This window comes from Symphodus melops (genome assembly GCF_947650265.1).
Source record: "Symphodus melops genome assembly, chromosome: 5".
Taxonomy (NCBI): domain Eukaryota; kingdom Metazoa; phylum Chordata; class Actinopteri; order Labriformes; family Labridae; genus Symphodus; species Symphodus melops.
Genome location: NC_136695.1, coordinates 19,912,093 through 19,929,564, shown reverse-complemented (window position 1 = coordinate 19,929,564; position 17,472 = coordinate 19,912,093). Strand labels below are relative to the sequence as shown.

General features: G+C 41.1%; 1 protein-coding gene across 1 annotated transcript in view; it reads right to left on the bottom strand.

Moving 5' to 3' along the window:
* Positions 1-9,071: 9,071 nt before the first annotated feature.
* The window catches only part of LOC306823542 (transcriptional repressor scratch 1-like), a 9,120-nt gene continuing 719 nt past the window's right edge, over positions 9,072-17,472 (bottom strand). Inside the window, exons 1-2 of the mRNA XM_079343133.1 lie at positions 17,310-17,472; positions 9,072-13,731 (exon numbers count right to left, since the gene is read on the bottom strand). The exon at positions 17,310-17,472 is cut by the window's right edge and continues 719 nt beyond it. Coding sequence (XP_079199259.1) covers positions 13,004-13,731; positions 17,310-17,424 — 843 coding nt within the window. The 5' untranslated portion in view covers positions 17,425-17,472 and the 3' untranslated portion in view covers positions 9,072-13,003. The remainder of the gene's footprint in view (positions 13,732-17,309) is intronic.

Sequence of the window (17,472 nt, the reverse complement as noted above, 5' to 3'; positions counted from 1 at the left end):
AGTGAAGACAGTGAAACATGTAGAAAGTGTAACGCTGCATACGCCTGACGCAGGATTTCTACACTGACCATCCGTGAACGGATGATGCAGAGACAGATGGAGGATCTCTCCCGTGGTCCTGACTCACCAAACATCAGCAGGAAATCCACTGCATGGTTTAACTGTGCATTTTATTCTGATTGCACGGATAATCACATCACCACTACAGTCATTCAACAGGCCTAAAACTGAACTCCAGCAACAAGAGTCACAGTCAACAGTGTCTGTGTGCGCGTCTGAGTGTGTGGGGGTTGGTGGATGTGTGAGTGAGTGTGCATGTATGTGAGTGTCAGCGTGCAAGTGGTTGGCAGTATTAAACATTCACCGGCTCACTCAGCTGCTGCTGCTGCTGCTGCTGCTGCTGCTGTTCGGCTCCCAATCTGGGTCAAGTCTCCCTCCTCTCCTCCCTGAGCTACCTCTATCCTTCCATCCTTTCCTCCTCCTCCTCCTCCTCTTCCTCCCCCTTTCTTTTCTCTCTCTCCTCCTGCCAACTCTTACTGTGTCTCTTTCGACTCAACTCCCCAAGTGCTCTCTTCCTCTCTGTCTCTTTCCTTTTCTCCCCCTTTTCTCCTCCTACCTTCTCTTGTTTTGTCTCCTCTCTCGTTCTCCCTCTCCAGCTCCCTCTTTTTCTCTCTTTGGGTGAGTATTTGCTTTGCTACAGAGCTCAGAGGCAGGCCTGTGCTCTCAGCCAGTGTCCAAGTCAAATAAAGACGCCTATAAATTTTTTAAGGAACATGATGAATAATTTCTGTTATTTTTCTGCGTGCGTGTGTTTTGCACATGAGGTAATAACATTTCTGACTCATGCAAAGCAGAAAGAAGGGGTTTACATTATGTAGCCTCTTGTTCGTCTAGCATCTAGCAACATGCAATCACACTCGCACAGGTGTACATGGCAGCTTTAGTCTTCGCTATCACTCTGCTGCACGCCAACACTGTTCTCTACTCCAGCTTTTCTCCGCCACCTCAACCTCCTCCTTCTGTGCTAAGCTTTGGATATTGTTGACTGCACTGAGATTTACTGTTCATGTATGTGTTTGTTAAGTGGGATTAGTTCTGCCAACAGAATCCTCATTGCTCCGATTCTTTGAGAACTCTTTTCAAAGCTCCGAGACTTCTCCTACCAAACCTAGCTGTTTAAATATAAGCTTTAGATGATGAATACCTTTTTTGCCATTGAACTATGTTGGATTTATTACTGGCTTTACTGGTTTATGAAGTGTCAGTTGTATGGTTCTAAAATGGTAATTGCTATAATGGATAGGACTAAATATGGATACAGAAGTATATCATCCTTTGCATGTCCTTTCTGTGCATGCATGGGTTCTCCTCCCACATGCAGTCCAAAGACATGCTCCCCCAGTTAAAGGCAGGGTTGGTCATTTAGAAAGTAGCATTCTATCTGTGCTCTGTCTGCACCCACCTCCTCCCCTCTGTGCTCCCTCAAATGCCACGCCACTAACTTACATGCATTGGTCGACATTGGTCCAGAAGCAGACCTCAACTCGTGTTTCGAGTGTGGGCTCATGCATGCATTGGGTGGAGAACGAGCAGGGAGCCATGATTGGTTCATCAAATTGGTACCTCATGGCAGACATTGGTCAAAGTATTTGAATACTTACAACAGCTCGCGATGACAGATTTTTCTTTGTTTCTTTTTCAGATCACATGAGTTGTTAATGCCTGTAAGGACCTAAAGACAATTTCAACCATAATCTTAAAAAGTGTATCTGGAGAAAATTACCAACCTTGCCTTTAACTAGAGGTGTTTTTGTTCCTTTTTTCAGACATAGTATCAGAGTAGATGTAGCTCTTTACCTGACAGTTTCGGCGAATGTCTCTCGCTTTCTTCAGAGTGTGAGCGTGTGACGTGTCTTTAACTGGTGACTATAAATTGTCTGTAGGTGTGGATGAGTGGCTGCATTTCTTTCTCCTCGATCGGTCCAGGGTGTCAGTTGGAATCGGCTCCAACCATCCAAAACCCAAACCGGGATTAGTGTTCTAAATTTCATTTGTTAAGGCTGAACAAACATATTAGGACTTAAGACCTTTAAATGGACAACAATCTTCTGACCACTAAGAGTGCAACACTTCATGTCAGCATTCACCCTTTAACACACATTTATACACTAATGGCAGAGGAAGTGCCAGGCTGCCCATCGAGAACTAATCGAATCATTCACACACAATGGGCCACAATGACACAATGACTTAGGAAGGAATTTGGGTTCAGTGTTCTGGCCAAGGACACTTCCATGTCTTATTCAAGGATAGGGACAACACTTGGATTGTAGGCAGGCCTTAGTAAAGCTAATGGAGACAGCGTCTGTCAACCTTTATCTTTAGACTGACTGATTTACTCATCATCTAAATATTAGCATTCAAATTTTAACAAAGGATGTGAAACAACAACTTGTGAATTGGAATCATTCCAGCTGCCCTCATAGTTTTTACAAACTGTGGCTTGAATTTGGAACCAAAGAGCTTATACATTTAGTTATGTTTTGCTTATAGCTGTAACTAAATGAGGAACCCTTCACAAAAGGAAACTAAAAAATAAATAAAACACATCAACATCTCCTGTCACCGTAAGAGCAGGTACTGCTGTTGCTGACGCTTCAAATATGCTGCCTGCCTGCAGTGCACCACAGAGGTATCAATTTAGGAGCTACAAACACCACACGGTAGTGTGTGTGTGTGTGTGTGTGTGTGTGTGCGCGCGCGTGTGCGTGCACGTGTGTGTGTGTGTGTGCATAGTCCGATTTGTTATCCCTTTTACTTGAGTCTTATTAAGCTGACGGTCAACAAAACTTTATTTTTTGTTTATAAAGAATTTTTGAGTCACATTACGAGACAAATGATGTCTTCCTGTTTTTTTGACTCAGTCTATTTTCTGGCCCTGCAGCTCCCCTTGAAGCTGTTATGTGTTTTCCTGAAACTGTGACTCATTAGCTGTAGGTGAGCTACAGCCTTCAGCCAAACCATAATGCACACACATAGCTGCATGCACGCAGCACACACACTCACATTCGAACACACTTGTATAATCATGCACTCATAGTCCTCCAACCCATCTTCTCATATGCATCTGCATATCGTGTAGTGGCACCTTTCATCCTGTCAGCAGCCATCACTGCTAACAGATTGAGTATAAACCAGTTTAACAGCTCAGCCCTGTTGCTACACGAGCTACATGTTGCTGCTATTTTGAGGTGAGACAAAGTGCTTCTAGCTTTGACTTCTTTTTTATTTGTCTCAACCAGAAGAGGAAATTATTTTGCTCTTGGGTTTCCTTTGCATCATTTATGCCATTTACATTTATGCAAATACTTTTCTGTGAACATATTTTTTGGCATGGATATACTACTGCATACCAAGCTGTCTAAAAGGAATTAAAATTTGTGCATAGGAAAAAGTAAAACAAAAAAAAACAAAAAGAAAACTTTAAACTAATTGCATTTTGCTTAAGTCATAAGAGACAAAAGCATTTTTTTTAGCTGATTCAAATTCCTCTCCAACAGATGAATTGTTAATTTCTAAAAGCAAACCACTTGCTGCTCAAAGCGTTTTGAAAAATCTCAAGTGTTTGTCATCTGTCTGAACCTACTCTCTCTTCACTCCACACCTCCACGGAGCAGAGTTGTGAACAGCTCTTGTCTGCAAGCCTGTTGATGTTTCTGATGACAGCTGCCATCTCTACAAATAGCCCGGGATGTGGTGAGAACATTCACAGCCCCTGTCCTACACCACTTCGCTCTCAGCACAGTGCATGTCCGCAGTGGGAGTTGAAGATGTGGCTGCCGTGAAACAGATATTTTATCAGCCGCTGTTCAGCAGAGAAAATAGAGCGAGAATACACACTATATGGACTGTTTATTTTAGCCGTGTCCACATGGGACTAAACCAAGCTGGTGCAACATCCCTCTCTCCTATGGGAGGTTTTTGAAAGAATACGTGTTATCACTTCCAACACTTGAAGCTTGAGTAAAAGTAGAAATAAAATATATCTTGAACTGAAGTTGGAGCTTAATGATTGGAGAGATTTTCAGCCTTTTTTGTGAAAATATTTTCATCTGATTAAAAAACTGCAGAGTTAAAACAGCTGTGTGATTTCAATTAAAGGCAGTAAAGCCCCCCCCCCCCCGTGCAGCCGAAGTGCTGACGGCTCTTGGTTTTTAAAAGCTCCTTGGTTTTTAAATGGCCACTTACATCTGCAATATCTGATATTCTTCATTTTTATTGGCACTTTAGTCAATTTAATATTTAGAAATACATTCCTCAATTCAAGTTGATTTGATGATCTTGTTTGCAAATAAAAATTGAGACATCTGGAATTAGAGAGCAAATAATCTTCCTTTGGAGTTGTGTTTCAGGTGAATTTAGATCCAGTGTCCGCTCTCTTTCAGGTCTTCGGACTGGTATACACATAACTGACAACAAAAAACACGCTGCTACGAAAACAGACCGCTCTGTCTTGTTCTGTCTGACTCTGTCTGGCCACGAAGTTGCACTGTTTACACCCAACTGATAGCAACCTATTTCGAATTAGTTTGTGCAGTCTGTGCATGCACAAGAGGTAATAAAATTCCAAACCAGAAGTCTGATATTTGTCACACAAAGCAGAAAACCCAAATCTCTACACTACTCTACAACTCTCCACGTGTTATTTTTCTGCTGAACACACATTTGTGATAACCTTGACTGGAAAAAATGTCTGAAGATAAGGAGACGGTTCTGGCGCTACATGAGGACTACTTCTTGTCTGCTCTATTGACTCGTCGTTGTATTGGGCAAACAGCTTCCCACAAGCCCCGAACAGTACTGACGCTAGAGTTCACTCCACACCAACCATAACCAGCCTATCAGACAAGCCTTCAACCCGCACCACCTCCCTTCTATAATGCTGTGTAACTCTGGAGGAAAATCTTCCTTTCATAAGATGCCAAATATTGCCCATGACCTTCGTATTACTTCTCTCTTTGTTTTGATAGAACATAGGGTTTTTAAAGCTACTTAACAACAAAACTTGAAATCAGTGCGTCGTGGGCCAGACAGCCAATTAATAAACTAAAAGAGATTTAAAGCTATGTAGAGTTTACTAGAGGTGTTTGTAAAAGTCAGCAAAGAAGGTGAAAACAAAAGTGTTGTCATGGCAATTGTCTCGCTCCTGTTTTAATGTTGGCTGGTTTCTGTAAATGCTTTAATGGCCATGTGAAGAAGTTATAATCTACGTCGGTGTATGATCAACTTTATTCCATCCATAAAAAACATAAAGAATAAATCTCCTCCTTTGGCAGCAGAGGAACAGGTGGTGTACAAAGCAGATATGTGATGTACAGTAGTGTGGGGGGGAGGAGGGATCTTTATTGAATTGGGCTATCCCAGAACAGCATGGCCTGACTTAGTTCATAAAGCATATAATGATCTCTTCTTTGGTAGATGACATCACAGCACCCAGAGGAGGAAGGATCTCATTGCTGCTCTGTCTGATACGACAGAGGTTTGGTGTGGGAGCGAGTGTCATGTACTGTATGAGAGGAGACTCAAGTAGTTAAGAAAGGACGTCTGAGTGATGTGCTCATTACATTTCTACTTTCTCAACCTTCAAAACATGTCCCACAGCTCATCATGGATTACAGACAAATCAATGGCCATCATCATGTGAGAAACATTACCTGTGACCCCTGATGTGAAACGAGGAGACAGCCATCTTAGCATTAATCATTTAAAACTGAGGACTTCTTCCACATAGGTTGATTTAACAACTTAGCTCAATGGAGTTAGCTTGGTAATGTAATTGTTTACGTCTCAGCTTCACGCAATCTCTCTGCATGAGTCAGCAAAACCTTTCATTCAGGATTTTGCTTACAGCTGTTTGTTACATCACCAAGCTTCTCTTAAACTTTCCTCCAGCCTTGAGGTCATCATCTGGATCTGTTCTGGTCAATTTTTTAGAGAAGACTGAAATATTCAGTCATTCTTGGCTTTCACAAATTTCAGAAACTTGTCTATACATATTGACAATAATCTCAGAGCTGTGAATACCTTAAATCATTCTGAAATAACATGGAAAAAATCCAAATGGAACCTGCTTTAATATGGACAACTATTTTGGTTCAAGCTTTGAGTTTGCTAGTTTGAGTCAATAGTGTCACAAAAACAAACAACAACCTTGCAGTACTGGCAGAGAAGGCCACAGCTGGCACACATTCAGCAACCAGTGTTTTTCCAATGACATTATGTATGTTTTTTAAACCACACTAGTATCGGAGGGGTTCTCCGAAATGGCAAATATTTAAGTCCAGGTATCGGGACATCTCTACTTTAATTCATATAAATGTCAAATCAACAGGTGCTGGTGCCTTGCAACACATTAACTTAAATTCTAATAGAAGTGTGATAAGGCTTTTGGAACACAGAGGAGATATTAGAGCGTGACGAAGAGGTAGCATGATGCAAAGGAGGCCAAAGTTAAAGTTAAAGAGCAATAAAAGGACAGAAGTAAGGGGAAGTTACAGATAGTTCTGTGGGGCTCCAATTCAAATTAAAGTCAGCATGATGTTTTAATAAAGGGTGCAGTGTCACAAACGCGGACATAGACATGACTGTTAAAGACATCTTAAAATACAATGTTAAAGGTTTTCTGTTTTGATTTTATTTTGCAATCTCAGCAATCCGTCGTTTCCTGTACTGAAGTGGCTGATACGCACACGACACACACACACACACACACACACACACACACACACACACACACACACACACACTGTTAAATCCACTTGCCAGGGAGGAAATAGTGTGATTCGCTTGAGTAGGTCCCTGGACATGAATCTAAAGACAGAAGGGAGCGTGCAGAGCAATCAAGTGATAAAGCTTATTATCTGAGAGGAGCTATATTCTAAGACTTATTATCTAGCAGGAGTTAAATGACTTTCAGGTCCTCAAAGGCCCGATGGCCTGGTTTGACTTGTGCAGGAGGGAGAAAGAAGAAGGAGTGGTTGGAGGAAAAAAGGGTGGAGGAGATCATGCATGAGGATGGAGAAGAAGCAGATGAATGGAGATGGAGGAAGAAGAAACATAAACCTGATGTGAGCAGAGACTGATGGGAGGTAAAAAGATGAGAACGAAGAGCAGAGGTGAATTACAGAGACAGGAGGTGGGCGGAGAAGGTGATTCCCAGACGTTGGCACTCAGTCTTTTTTTTTCTGTCTTTTTACAGCTGCTGTGAAACCAATTTTTCCTTTAAGGCTGGAAAATATAGCATACTTCATAAAGCAGCAGAGGGCTGCATTGTGTCTTTGTCGAGACAGTTCAGATAGTTTACAACTATAGATGCTGAAGATAGTTTATTGCCTTGGATACCCAAAGTGTTGGCATAGCAACAATAGATTTTGACTGGCTGTGCTCAAAAAGGAGGAAAGGTTGGACTGTAGCTTCACTGAAGGACTGGCTCCATACTGTAGGCCTACTGCTGAATATGATGTAACAGGGGATTACACAAACTAAGCAAAAAAATCCTATATGGATGACAAAAAGATTCAAAGAAATAGAAAGAAGAAAAGTTAAATTATCTGTAGCTCAATAAGTGCAATGAAGCTCCTGTAGTGAGATCAAAATGACCTGTTCTAAAAAAAAAGTAGCTATTTGAGGTGAGATCCAGCTGAAACAGCGCCTAACTAGGTCACCTTTAATTCAATGTCACCAGAGATGGGGGTTAGTTGGTCATTTTCCCTCTGTTGATGTCTGCAATGACCGCAGAACGACAGAGCAACAATGTGACACTCTGACAGTGTGCCACAAAACAACATCATCACATTTGTGTTCTTTTGCAAATAGACACAAATGTTTTTAGATTCACAATCCTGAAAAAATGATACTCTTAACACTGTGATGGTGAACCCCTCGTTTCCCTAATGATGAAGTCAAAATGTCAAACACATTAACATATTTCTGCTACTGAAAACATAAATCAATAATCTGTGCCACACTGAAAATAACTTTACTGTCAGTTGTGTGCAAACAACGTGTTTTGCCTGAAGCTTCCTTTGTTTCGACCGGTATATCTAGCAATGGGCATAAACATGCGTTGAACACGTATGGTCACATGACCAATCATTGTATTCCTGCAACTGACCGGCACCTTACAATATACAGTAGATTAGTTGTACATGTGGTACCCTGTTGGTGAAAATCAGAAAAAAAAATCTGGGTCCTGTGGCTTTAAGTTTGCCTTGTAAGTTCATGAATTATACCTTCATTTTTTTTCTCTAACTGTACCTTTAATATTGCATCATTAAGCCTAAGAACCTATTCTTGAAACAAAGTTTTCCAGGATTAAAGTGGTACGCTACTCATCCACTGCTAAATACCCATACATTGGAATTAACAAACTGCTGTATTTAGCTGTCCAAGCAGCCCATTATTGCGAGATAGCTTCCAGCCTTAAGAGTGCTAATGAGCACACTGCACCACCAGACCCTCTTTAAACATACAATATTGACAAAGCTAACACAAGGCATGGGCCAAAGAGTCCAGAGATAAGTGTTATTCTATGTAAATGTACTCAACAGTCATCTTACTTACAGGTACTTAATTAGCATGAATTGCACTGAAAGCTACTTAAACATAAGAGACATTATGGGGGACAGAAAAGTTGATATGGAATATAAAATATGTGTATTACTCACCAGTGAAGTACCTTGGGAAGTTCCATCCAATGCTGATTCTATGTTACTATTCAAATGGGGGTGCTGGAGAGGTCCCTTGTCACTTCCCAAGTACTGCCAAGGTGCCCTTGGGCAAGGCACAGAACCCCCAGCAGCTGTGGCGCTTCCTGTGCAGTAGTGTGTAGCAGCCCAACTCTGATATCGATGCATGTCCATAGGTCCTGCTTGTAATTCGGGGCCTATGTGTGTGAGAAACATTTGTCTCACATGTACAGAGTGTAAAACCAGAATTGGGATTAATAAAGTAAGTGTTTCAAAAAACAGACAGAGTTGTAACAGTGAAATAGACGAGACAAATTGCCTTGGTTGGTTAAGATTATTCTTTATTATGAAGTGCCACAAAATGCTTTGTGTTCATTGTGCTTACATTGTCTTTATTCTGGCTCAAAAAAAACCTCAGGAGATTTTCTCTCTGCAGCAGAGAGCCAAACCTCCTGAGATAAGGTGTGTCAGATCGCTATACAGCAGTAAAAACATCTCAATTCAAGGATTCCTTACAAACCCTCCTGCAATAAACGATTATTTAGGTTATCATCATTCTTCAACTTGGAAATACAAAAAAAAGAAGAGAGGTCAAGCTAGTACAAGGTTTTTTAATTCTTCTCTACCTGAATTCTAGTTAGTTTCATTGTGCTACGTTCTTTAAGGTGGAGATGACTAAAATGGAAGTGCTTAGAGAGAACAGACCTGGAGCTCACCCAGAGACAGACGCACACACTCTGACTTGAAGCCGCTGAACAGCCACTCAATAACAACTTATACCCTCAAGACTTTAAGACTGCAGTGCAAAGTTGCAAAGAGGTTTAATGCACGATGATACAATTTGTGACATGTAAACAACAGCTGGAGACAATGCAGCAGGAGAAACTCTCAGTTAGCCCGGGAACCAAAAGCATCTGTGAACTTGTGTTGCACTTGCTCTGGCAGATACGTCTGGCCCCACTACCTTTTAGAGAGATTCCCATCCACCCTGACTCTGGTGAGGCCAATTACAACCTTCCATCTAATCTGAGGCTAAAAGAAGGGACATTGTTGACACATTTCCACAGAAAGTCATGATGGCTGCCACTGATGTGTAAAGTTCTAAATATGACTCATTTTTTGTGCATATGTACATTGAATGTTGGAACCAGGTACCTGCCTAAACAACCTATCACTACATTATATGTTACCTTAGCTCTGATTGGTTGTAATCAAAATGCACTTTAGCCCCTTGCAAATCAAACATCAAAGAGCTTCAGATCTATCTTGAATTTGAAAATGGGTCTGACGATACGAGGCAATTCTTAGTGGTTTGTTTATACCGACTTCATGCCCGTCACACTCTGATCCAAAGCTACGGTACAAATTGTGTTAATACTGTTTTTGTTTTCAATCAAATGTAAATGAGAAATCAGATTTGAGTCTGTGTTTATAATAACAGAAAGTATCTCCACCAGGGATCAGTGTGAGATCTCTTTAGAAAGATAAAAGTAATTCTTTTGTTTTTATTGCATATATTCCATGGTCTCTTTGCCACACTATTTTCATGTATTTACCGACAGTATTTACCTACCTAGGCTGAAAATCCACAGATAAAAAAGACAAAATACAATTGAAGCCCTAATAAGTTGGAGCGCTATGACTAATTATCTAATACAATCCAAATAAGAATGCCTCATATTTTCACACATTAGTGAGAGAGATAGGTTCTTCAATTTGGTGTCTCACAGACAGAGCGCTCCACTCACAACAAAAACTGCCTCTTCCATACTGACTTGATATGTTAAAAAAGGTTTCCATGTTAAGGCTTTAAGGACTGACTCATCACCAGCAACACTTTTATCACAAAAAGTCAACTTCTTCTCTCAAGAATATTGCATGTCCCTGCATTTGTGCAGAACTTTCTTTTGTCCCTTTGATCATATGTGGTGTTGAATATCAGTCGACCTAGCTCTAATGGATTATTGTCAAGCCTGAGGACACGCTGCAATTATCAAATGTTCTATTGCTAGAGGTCCCTATTTCAATATTAAACCCATTTCTTTCATGTGTTCAAAATTTGACCATAGACAAGAGAACCCCCTGAAACTCTTGAGACACTCTGTGAAAGCATGTGTGCATGCACGTGTCTATGCAACGTTACAATGAATATACAGCATATGACATAAAATCAAGCACCTCTTATTTTGTGCAGATCTATGTGTGCTCAGTCTGTCTCTCAGGAAGCTCCATGAATCTGTAGAAAAAGTTTGTGAGCTGCAGAGAACTGGGTTCAGCAACACTGGAATTGGCCACCTAAGTCAAAGGTCAAACCATCTACAGGTTGGGGTAGGGTTAGAGTTAGCCTGTCTGTGGGTATATCACTCATAGAGTTATCCCCTGATCGGCCCAGAAGGGTGAAATGAGGCCTACTGCAGATCAAGAAAGACTCCGTGTCGCATAACTATTGGACTGTAACGATGAAGCTGCATTGGACATTCAGCTAAAGTGCATGCTTTTTCTGTGGCTTAAGAATGCACACTTCATGGTTTGGAAGTGCCTAGGAGTGTAGCTGAATAATGCATTAAAGTGAAAGTTGACCACAGTGCAACTTGGACATTGCAATAAAGTTTGGCCAAGGTTTCCTACAGAAAATATGCCAACAGTCACAACAGACTATATGCTAACTATCGTTTTAGCCTAGTGCAAATCTTTTTCAAAATTCTCAAATATGATGGTGTTTTAGCTTTATCTTATGGTTGGGTTGTTTGTATAATTGTAAATGTAATATTGATTTCTGAAATGGGCATTAAAGGCCTGTTGTTGCATCCCTTTTCTGCATGACACAGGTGTCATGTTAACATCTCACAACCTTTAATGTACCGATTCACCTTCATGTATGGCCAATGATCCTTGTTCAGTAAAATATTGGAAAGTAGTATCCAAAATAAGGCCTCTCCTAGTACGTTTTAACAGGCTTATTTACTGCTAGCCTTAGCCTAGCGCGTGTCAGTCAGTTTTATAGTTGTCCTACAATAGGCCTCACACCCAGCAAGCAGCTGATCCCAGCCTCTCTAGCCTACGTCCTACTTTAGTTCTACTTACTAAGAGGCAGGCAGTGCATAACAAGAGAGGAAAGACAGGACTTTTATTTTTGTTGCTCTAACACTACATTGGCATGTTCCCTGATGTCTGTTATATTATTTTTCTGTTTATGACTATAGGTGAAGTAAAACATACCTGATTTTTAGACTGCTATACAGTAGTAGGTAATACTTCATAACTTCATCATAAAATACCATGCATTAGGTGATTATTGCTTTTTAAAGAGTCCTACGGAGGCTCCAAGAGAAAAATATTGCCCTCAAGTTTCTATCTATAGGATTTTGGCAAAAAAAAAATCATAAGCTTTTTATGATGTTGGCATAGATTTCTTTTTTGTTTTTTTGCATGCAATAACGGTAATAAGAAAAAAAGGTTTAAAAAAACACAAGAAAAAAATACTCAAAAAGTGACATATGCTTTGGCCTGTGGTGATAGAAAGAGGTTGGCAAATATCCTACATACATACATAGAAATTAAAGTGCAACAAATAAGATACCGCTTTCATTGATATCAAATCAAGTATAAACATACAAATAAAACAATAAAATGCCAAAATTAATAAATAAGTCAAAAAATAAATAAATAAATAAATAGTTTGTTTTACCTCAGTAGTGGAGAGAATATGGTCACTTGGTGCAGCAAAACATTATTATCATTATTATTACTATTATTATTACTATTATTCCCCCAAAAACAAATTCAGAAGGAAAAACTCTTTCACTGCACTCAAGTGCAGAAGCTATAGGCTTACAATTGTCTTTGTCTTCATCCTCATCTTCATCAGTGTCCCAAAAAATATGGTGCAATACTGTATCTAGATGCCAAGAGGAAGCCGTGTTTTTATTATTGTCTTTATCCACAACGGACAGAGGAACAGGAGGTGATCAGTTTTTTGAGGAAGTGCATGCGTAGATCAGTTTAATCCTTAAGTGGGCAAATCTCAAGGAGAAAAAATTGTGCTATCTTCATCATCTTCATTTTCATGAATAGGCTCCAAGGAAAAGCGAGGTGGGGGGGGGGGGGGGGGGGGGGGGGATGAGGGGGAGGAAGGAGGAAGGGAAGCAAGGTCATATTCTGAGCAAAAATAGATTGTTTGTGTCTGCAGTTCAGAGTGTAAGGATAATGGTAATTCATGTCTGCAGTTTTGTCTCTTGTTTTATCTATGCAGGGGGTCATGCATCTAGGGGGCCTAGAGGAGAGAAGGGGCCTTTGAAGCAGGCGGATTCATAGTGCTTGTTCAGGTAACTCTTGAGCGCGAAGGTCTTGTTGCAGCGTTTGCACTTGAAGTGCTTGAAGGCCGAGTGGGTCTGCATGTGAGCGCGAAGGTTGGAGCGGTCTGCGAAGGCCTTCCCACAGTGGGCGCATCCAAAGGGTTTCTCTCCAGTGTGCGAGCGCATGTGGCCCTGCAAAAGCCACGGTCGACTGAATGCTTTCCCGCACACGTCACACTTGTGCTTGAGGTCGTGCGTGAGCAGGTGCATGGCCATGGCGGGCATGGACACGTACACCTTCCCGCAGGTGGGACATTTCTTTGCCAGCTTGCTGTCCAAAGAGCGGTGTGTCTGTTTGTGCCGGCTCAAGTTGGAAGATGTGGCGTAGGTTTTGCCGCACTCGTTGCAAGTGTGCCTCTGGATGCTTCTGGGACTGCTGAGGGCTCTCCTCCTGGAGCGGCCATCTGTGATGAAGAAGGCATCAACTGAGTAACCCTCGCTCACCGCAGCGTCTCCATTGATGTAGCCGTCAGTGATTTCAGAGCTGGGACTGTCTGGAGACTCAGAGTCAGGGGCCCCATAGTCACTGTGGATCCCATCGTAGAGGGGGTCAGGGGAAGGTACCTTGATCCCACTGTCACTCTCTCCATCGTACACAACAGGACTGATGTAGTCACTAATGTAACCAGCTGAAACAGAAAAAGAAAACAGTATTAAGTTCTGAAAAACTGAGTATCAAACCTTCAGAAGCCTTTATGCAGAATGACTTTCTGTACAGTTTATAAATGTGTCCCTAACACAGTCATGATATCACGATATACATTCTAAAAGAGGAACATTTACGATGAGATAACTTTTACCAAACACTGCTGCATGTGTGTGTCTAAGAGGAAAAAGAAGGTTTGGATCAATGCCATCAGACTGCTGCAGCCAGCTGGACGGGAAGAAAAGAGTGAAATCAGATAGTCCTCTTTCCTCCAGCTTATCTGTCTTTACTGAGACAGTAATGACAGTAGTCATTACACTGAGCAGGATCACTGAGTCGGTGTTAAAATAAGTGCTTACCCAGTAATCAGCTCTATTACGCCATTAGTGATATACAGCCTCACACCACAGCTTTATAGCATTTGTTCTACTACTGTGCCCCACTTGAGAACATGAACCATATTACAAATCACCAAGATGTTTGGTTTAATATAAATAGTCCAAACAGTTTGTTCATACAACCTGTAACTTCACAGTTAGCTGTTCAGCACATGCAGTGCTCAACACACAAATGCTTACATGCAGACGTGTGGTTCTGAGAAACAGTTTTGAAATGTTAACATAGATGGCAGCATTATTAGTGACACATAATATACCCATTAGATCTAATCATAGATCAGCAATTTATATGTAGAGACTGGTAATCTGTACCACAAGATCATTTGATGTTATATGCAATACTTTGTGTTTAAACAAAGGATGGTTGATTGAAACTGATAACACTTCAAGAATATGCCGAGATGCAAACCAAACCTTTTAACATGATCTGAACTGGTGTATTGTTCCAATGAACATCTGTCTCTCTCCTGCACACCTGTGGCTTGTGAAGTGTGAAAATGAAGACAGCCAGCAGCATTAGCTCAGAGATAATTCACTTCTCAAAGGTTACAGTTAAAACACACACACTCTCTGTGGAAGATAAACACAGACACACACTGACCCTGACTCAGCACCATGGACAGATCCAGTGTAGCTGGACTGTGAGACTGCTGTAAACACTCAAAAAGAGCAGGCAACAGTGGGGATGGTTTTCACAGATGAGGTGGTTTAAGGTCTGCGAGGCGAGACTGTTTCACACATAATGTCTGTTGGTTTACAGGAAATAAATATAGAAGCAGAAGCAAGTGAAAATACACTTTATACACTTTACTTTTATTCACCACTTGCAGATTCTCCCTTCTGTCTTTTAAATTTATTATTGATATGATAGTTGTTTGTTGTGAATTAACTGTTACTGTAAAGGCTTAAATTGAGATGTCAATGAATACTGGTATTAATACACAAAACATTACATCGATAGCAGCAGTAGGCTTTTTCATTCCACTGTTTTCTCTCAATGAAAAATTATAACTACAGACCCAATGCATTGGGAGAGCTATACTTGTTAATAGGTAAAACGATTTGAAGAGAGAGAGAGAGAGAGAGAGAGAGAGAGAGAGAGCTGCATATTATCAACAGTTGAGGTTATAGTCCACCATATGCATCTGGATCATTTCATTAGAGGTGCAACTTTAAGGAAAGACTTCATCTACACTTGTATTTGTTCTTGCTTGGATTGAGTTAATTTCCATTGAGTCTCTCTGGAGGCTTTGAGAAAGATGCAGAAGCAACAAGCTCATATATATGTCACAATATAGCCAATATCTGCTTCAGCGTCCCATCTGAATACAGAGTCCCCTCACATACACGGGTGACATAGGACATAAATTATTCCAAAAGCAGAGTGTTACTCCTGACGTGCAGTGCTGTTCTGTATGTAAAACCCGCATCGAGCTGTTAGCAACAGATGTAAGGGATGGAGACAAAAGGTGGCCGGGACAGGCACGCGCTGCACGCTGCTGCTGAGGCGGCAGATCGCGTGTCAGCGCGAGCTGGGCTTGTTAACCTGCACATTATAAACACAAAGCTGACTGACAGCTTTTGGCTTCGCGAGTGCACAACTAGAGCAAGAGCTGCGCAGTTGAACACACATGTTCATGTGCGACAGAGTGTCAGTGTCATCGAGGTGTTAAAAAGATACAGTGGATTCATTTACACTGCTAAAAGCGGATCTTGTTTTTCGTGTGACGCACATGGTTAGAGGGAGTTCACAGCTTCAGAGGAGCACAAAACAGCATTAAACAATGGTCCATTACAATGAAAGAAGAAGAATATTTAATAATAATAATAATAATAAAATATGTAGCCTACATATTCAATAATCTTACATTATGAATCAATTGGAATACAAATGTCACTTCATGAGATTCACAATCTGTTGCATTTCACTTATATTCAACAGCTCATCTGTGACTGAAGCTGAGATAAGAGTGTCAGGGTGGCAGTAAACACAGCACTTGTGTAAAAAATGAAAAAATACAACACTAAAATGGAAATGTATTTTAGTTTCATTTCTTCGTGCAAAAATCTGCCGACTCTGCAAAAAAACGAGACAAGCTGGACACGGAGCAAAATGCTTCACGCACAATGCATCGTATTTTATGTTCAATCAAGTAACACTGGACCTCTGTTTAAAAGGTTCCTTTCGACAGTATTGTTACATAAAGCATTACTAAAGTGCTGTTTATTTGTGCTGCACCTCGAGGCGGCTACTGGACACATTTGTTGGCGGAATATCACGTATAGCCTGTGAAAGAACATTGCCCTTATATTCACATTGTTTGAGATCTAATTCCAATTTATGTAAACGTGGACCACCTGATGCCCTTCTTTATCCCTCTGAGCCTGACTTTGAGCACGTGTAAAGACAAGTGTCCCCGCTGAATGTGATCCTCAGTCGATCAAACACGGGACTTGCTGGATTTAGTTGATTTCTTGAGTGACCTTTCAGCTTCAGAGGCGATTCAACTCCTACAGCCGACCAAACACTTCAAATCAAGCCTGTTTCAGCGTTTCCATGCCTAGTAAATAAAGTGTTGGCTCATGTGGTGTGCTAACACTCACTGAGCAGCAGGGAGTTGGTGCTTATTGAGACTGGCAGTTCACTGTGTCCATCTCTTCCTGCACGTGCTCCCTGTGAAGTGCACTGACAAGAATGAGTCTCTGAAGTCATCCAGAATGACATGATTTTGTCCATAATGAGGGGCCTTGAAGATTGTATTTCTCATCAGAGAGGACACGTGTGAAACTCGGTGTTGTTCTGTTGTCAGTGATTACAGGCTGCTTATCTGTATGCACCGACCTAAAGGAAGCTAATATTTCGGTTTTAACTTGTGAGGCTGAAAAACACAGGATTCAATCGGGAAAAATATGGAAATTTAAATCAAAACAAGCACAGCAAGAGTCCTTGGTTGGAATTTTAGCTGTATTTTTGTTTTGAGTTGCATGTTTGCACTGTCACAAACATTTAGGTCAGTTTAAAAAAAACAACAACATCAGTCAAGGAATGCCTGTTCAAAGCAGGTAAAGCCACCTATAATAGATACAGACATCATTTTCTGACATCTTCCTCTTCATCGGTGAGACACCTGTTAATGCTGGTCTTGTTATTAGCCTGACCTACCTTTGTCATGGAGCCGCAGGCTGAGGTCTGTCCGGTGACGGTAGACATTCTCCAGATCCGCCCCGGTGGCGAAATCATCTAATTTCACCTTTTTCACCAGGAAAGACCTTGGCATGGTGGTGCGACACCAACACACACTGTCACAAACACAGCGGCACACACT